General features: G+C 36.8%; 1 protein-coding gene across 1 annotated transcript in view; it reads right to left on the bottom strand.

Moving 5' to 3' along the window:
- Window positions 1-2,406: 2,406 nt before the first annotated feature.
- TMEM117 (transmembrane protein 117) overlaps window positions 2,407-19,474 on the bottom strand; it is a 497,557-nt gene continuing 480,489 nt past the window's right edge. Inside the window, exon 8 of the mRNA XM_056117749.1 lies at window positions 2,407-4,101. Coding sequence (XP_055973724.1) covers window positions 3,455-4,101 — 647 coding nt within the window. The 3' untranslated portion in view covers window positions 2,407-3,454. The remainder of the gene's footprint in view (window positions 4,102-19,474) is intronic.

The raw sequence follows: 19,474 nt of genomic DNA, 5'->3' as shown, positions 1-19,474 counted from the left end.
AATTGGGTTCTGAGGGACAAAGATAATGTGATGGGGTTGGTAATCAAGATTTTTAATTTAAATTAATTGGTCAGGGGCTGGTGATATGGCTCATGTGATAGAACATGTGGTTAGTAAGTATGATGCCCTGAGTTCAATTCTAGATACAGCATTCTACCCCAAGCACTGCAGATGTGACCCCAATAAGAAAACAAAAATAAACTAATGAGCTCATAGTGAAAACAGATGAAGAGCAATAGTGGTTATTAATCTCTTTCTGTTGTTTGTCTTTTGGGAGGGTCACACCCTGGGCTACTCAGGGGTTACTCCTGGCTCCATACTCAGGTATCACTCCTGGTGGTGCTCAAGGACATATATGGGTGCATGGAATCGAACAAGAGATGTGTCCATGCAAGGAAAGTGCCTTTTCCACTGCACTACCTCTTTGGTCCAAGTTGCTGATGTCTTCTAAGACTATACAAGAAAAATTTGTACTTGACAAACGCTCAGGGACAAATGGAGAAGAAATAATTCACATTTATAATAAAATTCGTTGATGATTGTAGATATGCAAAAGGACAAGTGAACATAGTAAGTAACCACCAAGCAGAGAGAGGTAACTATGTTTATATAATATAAATGGATGTGTGGTGAAGAGATTTATGTCTAGTCATATATTATCATGCATAAATGTGTGGTGTTTATTTAATTTTCTGTTTAATCTTATAACAAAGTACTCTAAAAACAGAATAATCTAAGATTGTGTCAAAAAATTTCAAGTTCTGCTCTGTATTGAGGAAAATACTATAATTACAGAACATGTGAAATTTAATTGTTTATAGTCCTTAAGCATCATTGCAATTTAGGCATCACATTCGTTATGATTTCTTTACAATCTGTGGATTTCTAGTCCTTTTAATTTAACTCCTCATTTCCTGAGTTTTCTATGCATTTAAAGTTGTTCTTGATAGTCTATCTTGCTTGATATTTAAAAAGACTGTCAAGTTGTAGTCTACTGATATATAATTCAGAATTCAAAACTAAACATAATGAAATCTGATTCTGACTTTGATTTTAATTCTGATTTTTGGTAAGTATAGTGAAAACGCGGGCTGGAGCGATAGCACAGTGGCAGGACATTTGTTTTGCACACAGCCGGTGGGCCAACCCACGTTCTATTCCTCTCTCCCTCTTGGAGAGCCTGACAAACTTACAAGAGTATCTTGCCCACATGGCAAAGCCTGACCAGCTACCAGTGACATATTCAATCTGCCAAACACAGCAACAACAAGTCTCACAATAGAGACATTACTGGGCCCTCTAGAGCAAATCGATGAACAATGGGAGGACAGTGCTACAGTGCTACAGTGAAAATGTAATACACAATACATAACTCAAAAGGTGATGCAAAAGAAGAATAGAGACTCTATATAGAAAAAGTTTAAGATTGGCATACACACTTGAATTATGGAAACCTTCAAGAGTTCAAGTATTGTTTGGTTTCAAAATGCTATCCCTGTATGTAATTTTCTTGTAAAGTCATGAATCTTTAAGTATCTACTTCCATATTAGTTGGTTACCAGTTTCCCTAGCAAATCCACAGAAATATAGAAGTATTATACCTAAGGTTTGTTTTTTTTTCCTGCACTTTTGCTGATGAAATTCCCTCACTGAAATTTTCTAAAAAAATCTATTTTTGAAATGCATACAAAAACTTAGATATTTTCAAAGTAAAGGTATATTGATAATGAACACGCACTTTATAACTCAATTTCCTTATTTATTCTTTAAGACATCAACTGTCTTAATAAACAAAAATATAGTCCTTAGAGATAGCATCATTATTTTGCTCATGGATCAAAAGTTGAATAGCTATGTAAATTTGCTGACGGCTAATGTCACTATACATCCGCAACAGCATGCACAGTATAGGTAAACTGGTTTGATCTCTGTGTTTTCAGTGTCTGACATACTTCTGATTTTAAGTAGCACCGCGAATGGTTATTAAAGGTAAAAGAAGCAGCAGGAGCGTGGTTCCAGCTGCTTCGTAAACAATGTAGAAGGATGTTTATTAAAGCTGGGTCTCGAGTGAAATATAAACATATAGTTATATTATGCACACTAATTCAGCGTGTTGCAAGCATATGATAGCTAAAAATGAGCAAGATTTTTAACAATCATAAATTCGACATATAGCTATGTCTGTCTGTGGCAAGAAAATTATTTTTCTTAAGTGTGATCTCTCCCAACCCCCTTAAGAAGTGTGTAATCAGTCTGTGGAGCAAAACTGAAAGCAAACTGGGAATACCTTATGTTTTAAATTTCCTGGTATTACATTTTTTTAAAGGCTCAAAATATTAAATGGGCTCCTGTTAAACCAAGATGCGATTCTCCTTCCTCTAATAAATAAAAACCTGCACTGCGAAATCACTGATTTATAATTTTTATTAATGTGAGGTGTTTAATTCTTTAAAAATCAAAAACAAACGCACACACATAACAAGCCACAAAACAGATTCTTTCATGCACATCTTTTTCTACCTCACAAGGTTCTGCTGCATGATTTAGAGGAGTTCCCTTGCTCAGGATTGGAATATGTTTTCAGTTTTCACTATTCAGAGCCATGTTTACAGAAAGATGTACAAATATTATAGATGGTACATTATGCAACCCTTGCATGATTAAAACTTCAGTTCCTTGGTCTTCTAGGGCTTTGTGTAGATGCTAATAAATTTGGTAGTTCATTCAACTGTGCTTCTTAACCTTTGTCCCAAAGGTGAAGGGCAAGGATTTTAATCAAGTAGCAATTTATCTTTAATTAGGACAACATAATTAAGTATTATCATCTGATTGCAATTACTGGTTGGAGAAAGTCACATTTCACAAGTAGTGACCCATGTTGGATTATCATTCTCCTATTACTGAATTTTGTACCTGTATTTGTTTTTGGCAGACAGCCAATAAAATTCAGAGGTAATCACCATGCTTCTCCGCAGTTCAGCTGTCAAAGTCACTAACTCTGCAGCTGCATAAGAAACTAAGAAATACTTCCTGAGCCATGTCTTGACTGCATCAGCTTCTTGCTCAGACATCAAGTGTAGATCAAAATAATTGCATACAAAAACTATTCCACACTTCATTTCTGGTACAGTTAAAAACAGTTAATGTCTCAAGGCACCACTATGGTTGAACATCAGATATGCAGGAAATCAGCTAACCTATGCTGTAAAGTCAGTGAATAGCCTGTGCAATTGTGAAAAGCAATTTCTAGAGGACTGTTAGATATACAGTAGGCACATGTATCATAATACGAATAGAAAACAATGAGTCCTAGAAAAAGCATGTTGAGCACCGTTGTGGCATTGTTTGTATTTCTTAACCTAATACTACGTAAACCTTACATATACAAAAGGAAACACTAACTTAAAGTTACACTCAAGGTTGCTTTGTGTGCTATCTTCAAGTAAGTGAGTGACTAGTTCGTAGGTGTACTTATAGAAATTGTTGGATCTGGATCTGCTTCTATGGGGCCAGTAGGTTCATTCAAGTGTGAGCTCAAGTTTTCTGATGTTAGGTGGGAAGACTTGTAGACAATCTCATTGAAATCAGACCTGATGCTAACCAAAGGAGGATCATTCAATGGGTCTTCCACCGAGGCCTGTGTGTTTTCTCGAGTGATTCCCATATCTTTACTATGCTCTGATGGAGACTTTCTTTTCATGCGTGTGTATGTTTTGTCTTGATTCTCCATGCCTTGTTCATTTTTCCGAAATCGTCCAAAGAACCAAATGAAGAATCCAAACCACACAAAAGCCATCAAACTTGGAATAAAAGCCAGACACTTGACGTCAATACTAGCCCCAATGAATCTGCTGTGTAAGAACATGTCCCCCTCAGCATAGGTTTTATTAGTCTCTGGGTTAGTGTGATTGGACCTCCATTCCCAGGAGAGCTTAGTTCTGTTCAAATTCTTTAAGCTTTCCGAGTCCTTTACTGTATATATCTTCTGTCCTGGACCAACATATTGTCCATAGTCATGAGGTATATAAAATATCTGAGTCTTCCACATATTAAGATCCAAAATCAAGACGATAAAGATAATTCCATAGTTAAACCATTTACCTGCATAAAATAGAAACACTGTATTAGTCAAAATGATATAGAACTATAAAATAACAATACGCTTTTCTTCATATAATACTATATAAAATGAATATATTATACTAGTATGGACTGTTAAAGTTTTAGACTTGCATAAATATTTGTAAAGAGTTTTATGCTGCCATTGAGTGAATTTGCAAAGGAAATTTACCAAAGTAAATCTAGGCATATTGAAAATACAACATTCAGTCCCAGAAACAGTAATTTAGAGTATTTAAACTAACCAGATTAAATCTCATTGCTTTACAGGCACAACTATAGTCATATTTGTTTTCATATAGACTAGTCTCCAAAACATTTTAATTAATGCTTATAAAAAGTTCAAATAAAATTCTTACAGAAGTTCAGTGGATGATTGAATATTTCTTGCAGTTTTATAATTATGTCTGGACCAGAAATAAATCATTTGGTAATGCAAGCATGACAGCATATCAATTGAATTTATATTGCTATTTGTAGGTGACCTGTAGATTAAACCATCAATTATGTGATTCAGATCGATAACACTGATTATTCAAGACAAAATAATTGCTCCAATTCTCAGTGAAGAACATATCTATCATACAAATAAATATAACCAAAGCTAATGAACAGTTTTAGTTTTGTAGTATTTAAAAATCATATATGAATAAGATATTGTTTAGAAATCATTTGTCTATAACAGCTTTACAAATAAATGGAAATAGGGCAGCGTGGCAAGAGGAAACAGTAAACAGAGAGGTTTTATTTACAGCCACAGGTGCCCAGAGGGCACCTATGCAAGAGGAGATACCATTGTTTTTAGAAATGCACTGGCAGTGGGACTCAAACTGTAACTCAGAATCTGTGCCCTGCATGGTCCCTCCCCACCCCAAGGGACACTAGAGGAAGGTTGTGTGGCTTCCCAGGTGGCAACCAGCTGCTGCCAGCTAATTTTTCCTTTTGTATTGCATTGGACCTATATCTCAGCCTCCTACACCAAATTTATGACAGCTACCCCCACCACATTAGGGCAATAGCCTACTAGCCTATTCCAATCAAAATAACCCCAGATTCACCAAAATCACAGTGAACACAAGAATCTGTACAATGCCAGTTTAAAAGAACACATTCCCTGAATCAGCCCTAGTGGCCCTATACAAGTTACCCAGGAGCACCAAAGAGAAAGGTAATATCCTTGATGAGGAAGAGAAGACCACCATCTATCAAACACCCAGAGTCCTCCCTGGCAATTAGAGGAGGGACACTTGTAGTGAAATGGAAGGATCCACCTCCAGACTGCTACGGCAACTTTGGGGAGCAACACAGATCCCCACCACAATAAAGAAACTATGGCATATCTACACCATGAAACACCACAGCTGTTGGGAAAAATGAAGTCATACAATTTGCTTATAAGTGAATGGACATGGAGAGTATCATGCTGAATGAAATGAGTCAGAAGGCAAGGGACAGATATAGAATGACTGCATTCATTTGTGGTGTGTAAAAAATACATATAGTAGAAGACTAATATCCAAGACCAGGGAAAACAGGTTAGAAGGACTGATCAATTGGTTGGAATCTACCACGTGTGTGTGTGTGTTGGATAAGATCTGAGTGTTAAAAGTAGATAAAATGATATATACAATGACCTTAAGATCTGAGTGTTAAAAGTAGGTAAAGTGATAACACAATAACCTCTCAGGAGAGAGAGAAGAAGAAGAAGAAGAAGAAGAAGAAGAAGAAGAAGAAGAAGAAGAAGAAGAAGAAGAAGAAGAAGAAGAAGAAGAAGAAGAAGAAGAAGAAGAAGAAGAAGAAGAAGAAGAAGAAGAAGAAGAAGAAGAAGAAGAAGAAGAAGAAGAAGAAAAGAAGAAAAGTGCCTGCCATGGAGGCAGGCTAGATAGCGGATGGGTGTTGGGAGAGAAACAGGGGACATTGGTGCTGGGAAATGTACACTAGTGGAAGGATGGATGTTGGAACATTATATGACTAAAACCTAATCATGAACAGCTTTGTAAGGGTCTATCTCACAGTGATTTAATAAAAAAAATCTTTAAAAAAAGCCCAAACAAACAAATAAATGTAAATAATGTGAAAATATTTTCAATGGGTAATTAATTCCACAATAATTTTCACTATAATTTAAATTTCATAGGATTAAGTATGTCATAGTAACACAATAACATCCCCCTCATAATTTTAGTAGAAAATCAAGATATATATATAATATGTTATAAAAGTTTTATTTATAATTATCAGACATATTATGTCCAAATTATTATTATGTATCACCCCTCTCGGAGAGCCCGGCAAGCTACCAAGAGTATCTTGCCCACATGGCAAAGCCTCGTAAGTTACCTGTGACACATTCAATATGCCAAAAACAGTAACAATAAGTTTCAAAATTTGTTGTGAAACGTTACTGGTGCCTGCTTGAGCAAATTGATGAACAACGGGAGGACAGTGACAGTGACAGTAATCATTATTATCATGAGTTTTATTTGGCTTTAGGTCCACACCCAGCTGTGGAGAGCAATTGCTGCTGGCTCTGAACTCAGTGATTACTCCCAAAGTAGGCTCAGATGACCATTTGTGGTGCTGCAAACTCCAGTCAGCTAATGCAAGTTTCATTCCTTACCCACTGCATTATCTCTCTGATCTACTCTCAAAATTATTTTATTTTGTTCTGAAATATACAGTTTTGAACATTATTTATTTACTGTTTCATATGATGATAGAATTCTTGGACAAGAAAGAAATTTGTAGTCAAACATATTAAACCAAGATTGTAATTTGCAATATGTATTCAAATGATAAATAAATACACAAAAACAATCTCATGAAAATTTAGTAAAATATTGATCATAATGATATATTTATTTTTACACAGAAGGCAAAATTATTTTAATCTGTATTTCAAAACTGTGATTTTGAGCTAGTTGTTTAAATCATCAAAATCTGTTTCTTTATGTGCATAAATTTTAATTAAATTATAATATTTTATGAGAATATATGTCCTAAGTATAGTGCCTGGTACATATTATAAGCTTTATGATAATAATTTATGTAAACCATCTTAAGGGAAATTATTACGTTGTTGAATATATAACCATTCAGTTATACAGAGTTTATATTTGTTTGTAGAATCTCTTACATGAATGATTTTATTTTATTCTGTTTTTGTTTTTGTTTTTGTTTTTTTTTTTTTTTGCGTTTTGGACCACACAATCTCTGCTCAGGGATTCCCCTAACTCTGCTCAGAGATCACTCTTGCTGGGTTTGGGGACAATATAAAAGTGTTGGGGACTAAGCCTCAGGGAGATCGCACACAAGGGAAACACCCTATCTGATATAACTTTGCTCCAGCCCATGAATGATTTTTTTGCACATCTAAATAAGAGAGTAAGTTGGAATATTAGAAATGTTTTTAGATACCATAAAATATTTATAGCATCTGGGTCTATTAAGTTTGAACCTTTTTTCCCTTCTTGATCTACAAAACTAAAACAAAATACACATTAAGATTCAACCACCAAAAAAATAAAACTCAAGCAGAGAAATCTAATCAAAAACAAAGGTGAGTTCATTATCAAGCATTTATTATGCTCACTGTAAACTCTGTAAGATACCTTAGTGTATGCTAAGAATGTATGTCTCTGCTTTCCAGGAGAGAATTAAGGCAGAGACATCAAAAGAAAAATAACAGGCTGTATTTGAGAGGTGTCAAATAGTGATAGAAATACTAAGTGCTAAAGATGCTGAGGAAGTGGAATAAAATTAAGGACTGTAGCACTGTTCTGTAGCACTGTCCTCCGGTCGTTCATCTATTTGCTAGAGTGGGCAGCAGTAACGTCTCCATTGTGAGACTTCTTACTGTTTTTTGGCACATCAAATACGCCACGGGAAGCTTGCAAAGCTCTGTCATGTGGGCGGGATACTCTCGGTAGCTTGCTGGGCTCTCCAAGAGGGACAGAGGAATCAAACCTGGATCAGCCGTGTGCAGGGCAAATGCCCTACCTGCTTTACTATTGCTCCAGCCCAATAAATGACTTTGTAGGATGTACCAATTTGTGTAGTTCTTGAAAGAAAACTAGGGCAAAACTATCTTGAAATTTTTAGTTTATGTTTTTATTATATTGTAGGTGTCATACATAAACAAATCAGTGCTGTGTAAGAGAGGGGCTGAGGGGACAGAGTAGGAATAGAGTGGGAAATAATATAAATAGAGAGAGGTATAGAGGGGGATGGGCACTGGTGATAGGAAACTACAGAGATTCTCATAGCAAAAGGTCAAAGGCAACAGATTTGGAACTGGTATACAGACCTGAGCTTACCACGGTGGGGAATGGGCTTGCTGGGCTGAATAGGAGCTGGGCCTGGTGTTGGGACACTGCATGCATGAAAGCATGCCACTAAGAGTATTGCAAATTAAGGGGTCAAATCTCTTTTTAAAAAAGAGATTTCCATCTAGCACCAGGGAGGTATTAGTTTTTAGTTTCCGTGATAAAAACAAGTTGTGAGAGGATATTTGAGTGTTTGTCTATTGTTGGAAAGACACATTTTATCCTTAGCGCTAAACTGCCTATGTTGTAAAATCCGGATGAGATGGTTGGAAAAAGAGGCCCTTGACCTTGCACAGTGGACCACCACTTTCACGACTCACAATTTTCTTTGTATTAAAATACACCCTTTCTAGGTAATTTTTAAAATGATTTTCTAATTAGGAAAACCTGACATAAAGGGGTTTCTGTTACTAGGATTCAGAACATCAGAAACAGAAGATCAGTCTTTTCACAGACTTAAGGAGGAAAAAGATGACGGCTCAAGGAGTTTAGAGAAGGGTGCTTTTCTGGTGGAAGAAAGATACTCAATGTTGATAGACAAAGAAAAGACAAATGAGAATAAAATGGAAGTGAATATACACAGATAAAAATAAGGAAGTATGATAGGATATGGAGCTTCTAAATAATTTTTCTATAACCTAGTTCTGGGCGAGCTTAACCAGTGAACTTTAACACTAAACAATTGCTTTCTACTATGTCTCATATAATCCTCATGTAATTATATGGAATGGAGAAAGATCAAATAAAAATGTACTGCATGACATCAGTTAAAGGATATCATCACCATGGTCTACTCATCTTTACTGATTTGTTAGAGAGAGAGACAAAGTGACCAAATCAGCAGGTGAAGATCTTATTCTAACACTAAAATAACATTGGCGGATCTGTTCAACCTCTCCAGGCACTAAAATTTTTATTTTAAATTGAAGAAACTGAGCTAGATGAATTCAAGTTCTATGATCCTTTTCTTTCCTTCATCCTTCTACTTATTGCCATATGAATCTGTTTTTTTTCCATTATGTGAAATGGAGAATAATATCAGTGTAACTGTCTGCCAGGATTATTCTGAGGATAAAATAGGATGTTATATTTGAAATTTCTTTGAACTATATTGTTTTCCAGAAATGTAGATATAGTATTATCCCAATAATTTCACTCTACTTCTTCATTTCATTTTATATAGTGTTTAATAGAGAGAAGAGCATGTTAAGGTGATCATCTATCTCATTTTGGATAAAATATTATGCATGCATTACTGAAAAAGGACCTGCTATCCAAGAAAGCCCAGAATGTAGTTTTATAAAATACATGCATATATATGATATATAATATATGTATATATGCTTTATGGATTATATGTATATATACTCTATGTATAATACATATATATGCTTTATGGATTAGCATATTTATCATGTTAAAATAATTATCAATTTGAAACTTTTCTACAAATTGCACTAGTATTGGCATTGGAGAAAACAGTTCTGAAATGCACAAAATCTGGAGGTAAAGACAAGAGTAGTGCTCATGCTCACCGACCCACTGCAGAGATTTTTATCTGTGAGGTTTATGATAGATGGTCCTTTTTTTTTTTTTGCTTTTTGGGTCATACCCAGCAATGCTCAGGGGTTACTCCTGGTTCATGCACTCAGGAATTACTCCTGGCGGTGCTCGGGGACCTTATGAGATGCTGGAAATCAAACCCAGGTCAGCTGCAGGCTGTACTATCGCTCCAGCCCCCGATATATGGTCTTTATTGAGGTAAATTCTTTTATTTTTCTTTTAGGGTCACACCTGGTGATGCTCTGTGGGGCTATTTCTGGCTCTGTACTCATGAGTTACTCCTGGTTGTGCTTGGGAGAACACATGGGATGCTGGGAATCAAACCCAGGTTGGCCGCGTGCAAGGGAAATGCCCTACCTGCTGTGCTATTGGTCCAGCCCCAAGGTAAGTTATTTTCCTTCTCATTTTATTGTTTTTTTAAATGATATATAGGTGTTGATTCTTGTTAAATGGTTTCTCTGAACCTATTGATATTATCACATTTTTTTTTCTTATTGATGTGGTCACGGTCCTCCTGTTGTTCATTGATTTGCTCGAGCGGGCCCAGTAACGTCTCCATTAGAGACTTTGTTGTTACTGTGTTTGGCATATCGAATACATCACGGGTAGCTTGCCAGGCTCTGTCGTGCGGGCAAGATTCTCTTGGTAGCTTGCCAGGCTCTCCAAGAGGGGTGGAGGAATCGAAATCGGGTCGGCCATGTTGGCTGCGTGCAAGGCAAACGCCCTACCGCTCTGCTATCCCTCCAGCCCATTGATGTGGTGCACCACCGTAACTGACTTGCCTGTATCAAGCCATCCTTGTATGGTACACTGAGTTATAATTCCGACTTGATCAAGGTGTATGATTTATTTAATGCATGACTGGATTTGGCTCACAGATTTTGTTGAGGACTTTTGAATCTGCTTCCATACTTGACTAAACTGGCATTCAGAGCAGATATATAGAATAGTATGCTCCTCAAAACCATTTATTTTCCATTATGGAATAATAGGAAAACATGATCTTGAAGAAGAGAAGCTAGGGATGTTTAAAGAAATAGCAATTTGTGCTAACTGACATTTTCTTGGCCATATTCGTAGTGCACTTATCTCAGACATGAGTGCTAAAAACAGGGTTCACTAGGTTAGTATCTATTTAAGAATCTCCCTGGGTGATTTAAAGGAATCTAGAAACTACATTGAGTTCCTATGACATAATAGAGCATTTAGTAAACAAAATATTTGCCAAGTAATGTATAAATAATAAGAGATTTTGAGTACTGGGGATATGACTGAATAATACAACATACATCTTGCATATGTGAGTCTAGATTTTAATCCCTGCATTGCATGTTTTTCCTCACAATTCTCTAAGCATCCTATCTCCACTCCACTCTCCCTCCCCCCCACACCACCACCACCACTACCAGATTACCTCATTGTGTGACTCTAAAGAACAATTAAAACAAAAATTGAGCTGTAGGGAAATTCAATTGGTTGATACCTATGCTTTGCATGAAGAAAGAAAGCTGGGTTTGATGCCTGTCTCTGTGGTCCATAGTCCCCTGAATATCACCAGCAGTGACCTCCAAACACTGAGCTTCGAAGTCCCTGACTGTTGGCAGGTGTGGTCTCACCCCCTCCCCCCCCCCCGCCAATTAATTAAAAGAAGCACTTGAATGAGCAAAGTACTATCTTAATTAAAATAACACTAATATAGCTTTTTAAAGTATTCTTGTCATTGTCATTTCCTAAATTCAGAACTATTCCTAGAGGAAATAAAGTCAGTAAAGATAAAATTGTGCTAAAGAAAAAAAGAAAAGACAATGCTACTGTAGTGGATCTAATGATAATTAGACTGTGATCTTAGGATTAAGAGCTACCATGGTTTTTTTTCTGAATCCCATAGGTCCTCTTATCTTTAGACAGATACTGCCTCAGAAACATGTGTTAATCAGTAGGTAAACATCAGAAATATTGTGTGCATAAAAATAACAAATAAAGTTCTAGTTTTTTAAAATAAAAGAAACATAGGTAAAACTGCAGGATACGGCAACAATAGCATAGAATCTGTAAAATTCGGAAAAGAAAAATAGTCGTGCCGCAGATTGTGGTTTTCAAAAAATATATTCAGCATTTTTTTTTCTGACTGTGAGAGCAATTCTTGAAGTGTACCTGATTTTTATTACAAAATCCTCACATATTCGACAATATCTACAAGGGTTCCTTGTTTGAGTCTGAAAGCAATGACTGATTGGCAAAATAACTGTGGTCATGAAGAAGATAAGTTATGGACAAATATGAGAAATTTTTGTTTTGTGTAGAAGTAAACATAAACTCTTGGAGTTAGAGAAATGCATTAAAATTGGAAATTGCTTTGGAAAATGTTTAGAAAAATTCACAACTGAGAAAGTGACAAGACATCCTCATGAACTTTCTATTATGAACAAGATACATCATATTTTTTTCTATAAAAATCCCTTGCTAATTTTGTGAGACAGAATAATCTGTTAGACAGACCGTTGGCCTCCCTGGCACTTTGCATGATCTGATTGATTCTGGAGAGCTCCTTAAAGAAACAATCACTAGAAACTCCTTTGCCAGAAATGAGACAGCTCTAGGAATAGAAACGAAGGGGTTTTATTCATGTTTTCCACATTCTCTCCTTTGTAAAGCACCTGTGCCCTCACACTGCTCAGGAAACTGAAATAGAACACAGGCAGGCGTTTGGAGACTTGTTTACTGCAACATTTTCCATTTTTGCCAAAAGAGTTCCCGTGGGCATCATTGTGCCAACAGTGTGAATTCTCTCCTCCTGCACAGGCCTTCCTTCTGGCCTTTACTCCAACCTCTTCCTAATTTACTCAGATGATGGCTACCAATGGGACACTTCCTTTGTCTGGCTGGAATGACAGATGGCAGAGCTTCCACTGGGATTGGCATTAATAGGGCTCAGAGGAGCTTGTGAGACTGAATTTAGAGGCTGTTTCTTTCCTGCCTCCAGAGTCTTAGTATATCACATTCTGATTCCATCGTTTCACTTACCCTATAGGTAAAGAGGAAGAGGGCAGAGAAGATTGTTATATGGCTGCATTCGGCATTTACTTTTAGGAAAAGAACAAAAGATGTGGGTTAAAAATTCTATAGTGGCCTGATCACTAATAATTTATCCTCTTTGTTACTGAAGTAAAAGTTCCCCAGAAAAAAAATTGTATCACAGCCTTGGATAGAGATGATTTATTTTTATAAACTGTGGCCCAGATTATAAAATTAAAGCTCATACATACTGTAGGAAACCATCTGTTAAGGGGTATCCAGATGAGCTAAACAGATGCAACAATTCAAGCTACTTCTGACAAGCAGAATAAAACTAGCTTGGAATTATGATGAAAAAACTTAAATACTAAATAAATGATTTTTGAATGTCAGTGAAAACTCATCAGTGTGAGATAACCCTGTGTATTTATATCATCTCATTGGGAGAGAAATTCCTTTCCATTTATTAGCTTTCTCCTTATAATAGCTTATAATAGAGAGTTCAGATTCATAATGAGACCCCTTTCTTAGGATACCAAATGTTTTTGGATTAAATAGGAAACACAAATTCTAGATGAAAAAAAAGGAAAAGCCTTAGGTAAAAATATTGAAAAGGTTTTCAGTACTTACTATATTTTAATGATCTCATACATGTTGATTTAATTATTAAAATAATCTTGTGATATAAGTAATATTACTGTTCCCATAGTTCTTACGAGAACAAGGAATTTGTCAGCACTCAGGAACGAAGTCAAATCTACATACCAAATCTTTTATATAGCACTGCTTCACTACGACCCCAATATAGTTTCCAGATCACAGAGGAAAAAGTAGTTAGTGTCGGGGTGGGACCCTCTTAGATGCTGAGAGACGCCTGGTGTTCCTTGCCCAATTTCTCCTGGTGCAGAACAAATATTAGCAAATAAAACAACAATAACAACAACAAAAACAGCCATCTGCTGTCACAGAGTCACTTCTGACACTTGCCTCCAGCTTCCTCTGTGGTCATCCCTCATTCTGCCAATTGGGATATCATTTTTGACCTTAGCTCTTAGAACATTCAGTACAGCCTGAATATTCTAGTTCCTAGAAGACTTGTAGAAGTTCTCCATGATCACCGAATTCTACTGAATTTGCATTCTTACTCTTGACTTTTGATTTTAACATTTGTATACAAAAACAAACAAACAAAAGTAAAACTGTGAGGAAAGGGATTTGACACTAGAACCTGTTTTATAGCAGCAACATTCCTCAAGGAGAAGAGTGGTTCTCTGGCAGCTTGTGTGGGCAGCATCACCATGCATGAGAGAAGAGAAGTTTCCAGGCTTTATTTCAGATTTTAGGCATCCTATTCTGAGTATGTCTCTGGCAGGCCTTTCAAAACAATGTTTAAAAAATTCAGCTTTCCAGCTTCTCTACATGTTCCAACTTTGTCCTCTTTCTTAGTAGAAAAGAATTTCAGTTGAAATGAAATTGCTTTATTAGAAAAACATGGAAGGATGAATGGAGGAAAGAAAATGAAAGGGAGAAAAAGAGGGAGAGAGGGGGGAGATTTATATGCTCAAGAGAGAACATGGAACATAGGCGACACACTTCATACAAATATCAGGGTGAGATGTGCATGACTCCCCAAGATAGAGCATGCTAAATACTAGGAAAGTATTTTTATTATAGATCTTGTGAGAAATATACACATCTCAGCACAAATAGAATTTAAATTGCTAGCATGAAGTTCTTCACCCCCAAATTTATGTGTATCCTATTTTATTTTTAGTTTTGATTTTAAAATTCTCAAAAACTATTCTAGACACCCAGCCACTCTGTCTTAGGACAACTGAATGTCCTCTCCTTTGGCTTCCTGAAAAGAAAGGAGCAATTAATTGATAATTATCCAACATTATATGGAGAGGATTTTCAAAAGCCCTGTTCTCTTATCTTCTCTCAGACTTCCTGGATTGACACTATTATGAATGGACCCCAGCAATACGAATATTTGTAAAGGTCTCTCAGGATACTATAATCATCATAATTTGACCAGCACTATACCAAGACCTTTCTTACAATATGTTTTCATGTTCTGACAGACTTTAAATGTAGTCTCTATTTTAAAATCTGAGAATTATAGTATTTTTTCTTTGAAAAATATTGGAAAAAATAATGCTTGGTACAACAAAGGTTTTCGATGGGACATAGGAGACTTTATTTCCAAGATAATGACACTAAAAATTGTAGGAACTCTTCTTGTAATGGCCCCTTCTAAGGCATCTGATAAAATTTCAAGTTATAAATTTTTGATAGTCTTAATTAGAACAAGGCCGAGCTGGGTTCAATTCCTCTGACCCTCTTGGAGAGTCCAGCAAGCTACCGAGAGTATCTTGCCCGCACGGTAAAGCCTGGCAAGCTACCTGTGACGTATTGGATATGCCAAACACAGTAACAACAAGTCTCACAATGGAGACGTTACGGGGGGGGGGGGGGCCCCCTTGAGCAAAATCGATGAAGAATGGGAGGACAGTGTTTGTTTGTAATTAGAACATTTAAATAATGTAATCACTGGGCACCAGAAACATGGACCATTGTGCTAAGGACAGCATAGATAACAAAGTCATGCAAAACATGCCAAAATTAAATACTGCTAACAGATTGACTTTATTCTATGTTTTTTTTTTAAACCAATGTGTTCTCCAAATATTTTTTAGTCTCTCTCTCTTTTTTTTTTAACCTGATGTTTTGCTCTCAAGCAGTACATTTTTTATGGGGATTCTGATAGCCAGAGATAATATTAGTGCCATGATGGCTTGGGACAAGAGCTGAGAGCAAGAACAGATGGTTCAGGCAAAAGCCCACCCAAAGGGATATGATGGCGCCATGTGTGTGATAGCTGTTTTAGAAGTCCGAGAGGATGGCATGCTGCAGAGATTAAGCAGGGACTCTGAAACCACACGATGTGACCTGAACTCAAATTGATTGATTTATCCGGTGAATCTAATAAATGGGCCTCATTCATTCTGAATGGGAAAGAGACCTGCTGCATTTTCCCTATTCATGAGCTCATTCTCCAATTTAGGAAAGGTCGCCTCATGCTTAGAGTGAATAACAGCCTCCAAGTTGGGAAGCAAAAGGATTTTTTTTTAACAGTACTCAGATGCTCAGGCTATTTTTATTCGACACCACAGACGGTAGTGTAACCGCAGATTTCTTCAGGAATTTTATTATAGCAGGTAGGCGATCCTAGGCCATTGTCCTTAAAACACACACACATACTCACTACTGACATTTCCACAGCTTGGAAGCTAATTACATCTATTATTTTTAATCATCCAACTGTCTTTCTTGTTATAAAGAAAGGAAGGTATAAAATGTAACTCCAGGAAGTCTTTTTTTTTTAAGATGAGAATGACTGAGATGTCATGAAAGAGTATTATAATAAATCACATCAGAGCTCTTTCAAAGGGAGGGCATACCTAAAAAATGAAATAATTTGAAGATCCGCAAGAGAATCACTTGAGACAGACATGAACTCTGCCACTCATTTTTAATCAGATGAGAAGTGGCCTAACTCCCTGAAGGCAGATGGTCTGAATGGAGATCTAGGATACCTCTATTTTTATTTCTACAGTAACAAAATCATAAAGAGGATGGATGTTGCAATAATCTACTGAGCTGTCTGTGGTGAAAAGCAATCCATTCAGTGAAAAAAGCAAGATGTAATCGTTTTTAGGATATGGCAGAGATCCTGAGCCACCCAGAGACTGTGCCCTCCCATTCTCGTAATCAATCCCACACCAGAGCACTAGACTTGATGCCATAACTGTCTTGCTGAGAAACCATCCTCCCGTCCTCTTGAAAGTGGTGCTACCTGACAGTTACTGACAACAGAATATCAGAGGAGTAACATTTCCCTTTTCCAGATCAGCATGGTTTTGAAATATATAGGCCTCTCAATTTGTTCCCCCTTCTTTTATTCGCATTTGCCTGCTGCTTGCTGAAGTTGAATGCGTTAAAAAAAAAAAAAAGCACAAGCATTTTAAGTACCTCAGATGAGTTTTAACTGTTCTAAACAGGAAGATAGGATGGTGGTGGAAACCAGTAGGAGGATGGGCCTGGTAAATTTTGGGGGGAAACAGCTGCAGATACCTGACATGAAGAGGCATGGAGGCCTTTGACACCAAGGAGCTTGGGAAAACATTGAGCTGCAGAATTCCAGGCCAAGTGCAAAAAGGGTTTTGAGCTGAGAGGAGGCAGGACCCACTGGAGGAGAGACTCCACCATAGGAACAAGGGCCCGGTGAAGAAATTTTAAAAAGACCAATGGCAACCACCCTAGAAACAAACTGAGCTGGGGGCTGGGACAGCAGGGGTTCACGTAGGACGGCAGTTTGAGTAAACTATAGCCTACACAAAGGAAGAGCTGGCCTGTGAGATGCCTGTACCAAGCAGCTCTGGCCCACACTGACAGGACCTGCAGCTGGTGCACACACCAACTGCATCTTCCCGGAGATGTTACCTCAGCCTGCTTCTCTGCTGACAAGTTTTTGTTTTCTTCATTTTTAGCTTTCTCTTTGTTTTTAGGTTTTGCATCACACCCAACAATGCTCAGAAGTTAACCCTGGCTCTGTGCTCAACAAGCACTCCTGCTGATGTTAAGGGGACCATATGTGATGTCAGGGATCAAACTCGGGTCTACAGCATGCAAAGCAAATGCCCTTACCCACTGTACTATCACTCCAAGTCTCCTCCACCTTACTCTCTTCTTACTGTGTGTTACTCTAGCTCGTGTTTCTCTTTCCCTCTCTCTCTCTCTCTCTCTCTCTCTCTCTGTTTTCATTATTAGCACAAAATTAGTGTTTGTTTCTATTTTCTATGATCTGTAACAATTTCAAAATAAATAAAAGAAGCTTTCTTATTCACAAAACAACACACACACATATATATAATGGTATCATAAATTTAGGCAAAATTTGTAGATTTTATGTGAAGAAACCATTATAAATTCCAGCTGGAAAATATAAGGAAAGATATATATATGTATATATATATATACACATACACACACATATATAGATATATATGTATATATATATATACACACACACATATGTATACATATATACTGTTTACATATATACATATATACTGATAATGAGATTGAATATAAACAATGCTTTGATTACATTAATAAGTAATTCAGTAAAATTGGCCATGAAAAACATATTTTACTGTGTCTGATACTGAAATTTATTATGAACCCATAACCAGTATGGCTTATGCATTTAGAAAAAATGTATTAAAGATTTAGAGAGCATCTAAAATAAACATAGAAAAAATTATATAAGATTAAGGTAACATTTCACATAAACAATGAATGATAAATTCAGTAACTATTGAGACAAAATTTCTTATACAAAATTTACTTTTATGTAGACTATATATGAAAGTGGAAGAATCTAAAGAATATAAAGAAATAGCTTATTAATAAAAAATGGGCAAATAATCACAGGCATGAACACTCAACCTCACTTACAATGAAGGAAAACTAAACGAAAATGTGCAGTTTTTACCTATATTACAAGCTCCCCATGACGTATTCGATATGCCAAACACAGTAACAACAAAGTCTCCAATGGAGACGTTACTGGGCCCGCTCGAGCAAATCGATGATCAACGGGAGGGAAAAAAAAAACATAAAGTTACAGGACCACATAAACACTGAGTTGGCTGTGTTCTCTGATTTTTCATGAGTTGGTTATGTTCTCTGATTTTTTGGAAAGGTTAACGAGCATCACCACAGCTTAGTTTCAGAAACATCTGAGTTTGCCTGCTCGCTCTGAAGCCAGTTTCTTATCTACTGATACCCATTCCCTATAAAATAGACATAAAACTCAGAGAAGAAACAGTTCAGCCTCGCATTCATAATCATCTAATTGCTTGTTATGAAAGTCAAGAATTTTGTTTTCTTTTTGAAAATAAGATACAGACTAGTTGTCCTTGGAAAGGACGGAGTTGGAGGGTAAGGACGGGATCTACAGGTTGTCCAGGAGAGAGCATCTGTATGCATACAGGAATACTGTATCTTCTGACCACATGAATCTCCATATGTTGAGAGAAGCATAATGTTAGAACATGGCTGGTTTTACTCCTGCTCTGTCTTAAATGGGGAACTGGGTTGAGCTTGGATCAAGATACAGGCTCCACCTCCTGAGAAAGGTTTGTGCTTGATCATGGAAACAGAAACACAATGATGATGGGAGTGATTTGCAATCATTCCAGAACAAGCATCCACACGGCTGTACAGTTGGATAATGAAGAAACTACGGCACTTCATGGAAACATTGTGGAAAATGGCATTATAGAATATTGGTTATGGGCTCAAATAATATGACTGCACTGGAGAGGATGTGAAAGGAAACTATTTTTATGACAAAGGAAAATGCTGAGGCGCTCCAAGGAGGC

This window comes from Sorex fumeus, unplaced genomic scaffold (genome assembly GCF_029834395.1).
Source record: "Sorex fumeus unplaced genomic scaffold, SorFum_2.1 ptg000036l, whole genome shotgun sequence".
Classification (NCBI taxonomy): Eukaryota; Metazoa; Chordata; class Mammalia; order Eulipotyphla; family Soricidae; genus Sorex; species Sorex fumeus.
Note: the sequence above shows the minus strand (reverse complement) of the source record. Positions and strands in the feature narration are given on the sequence as shown.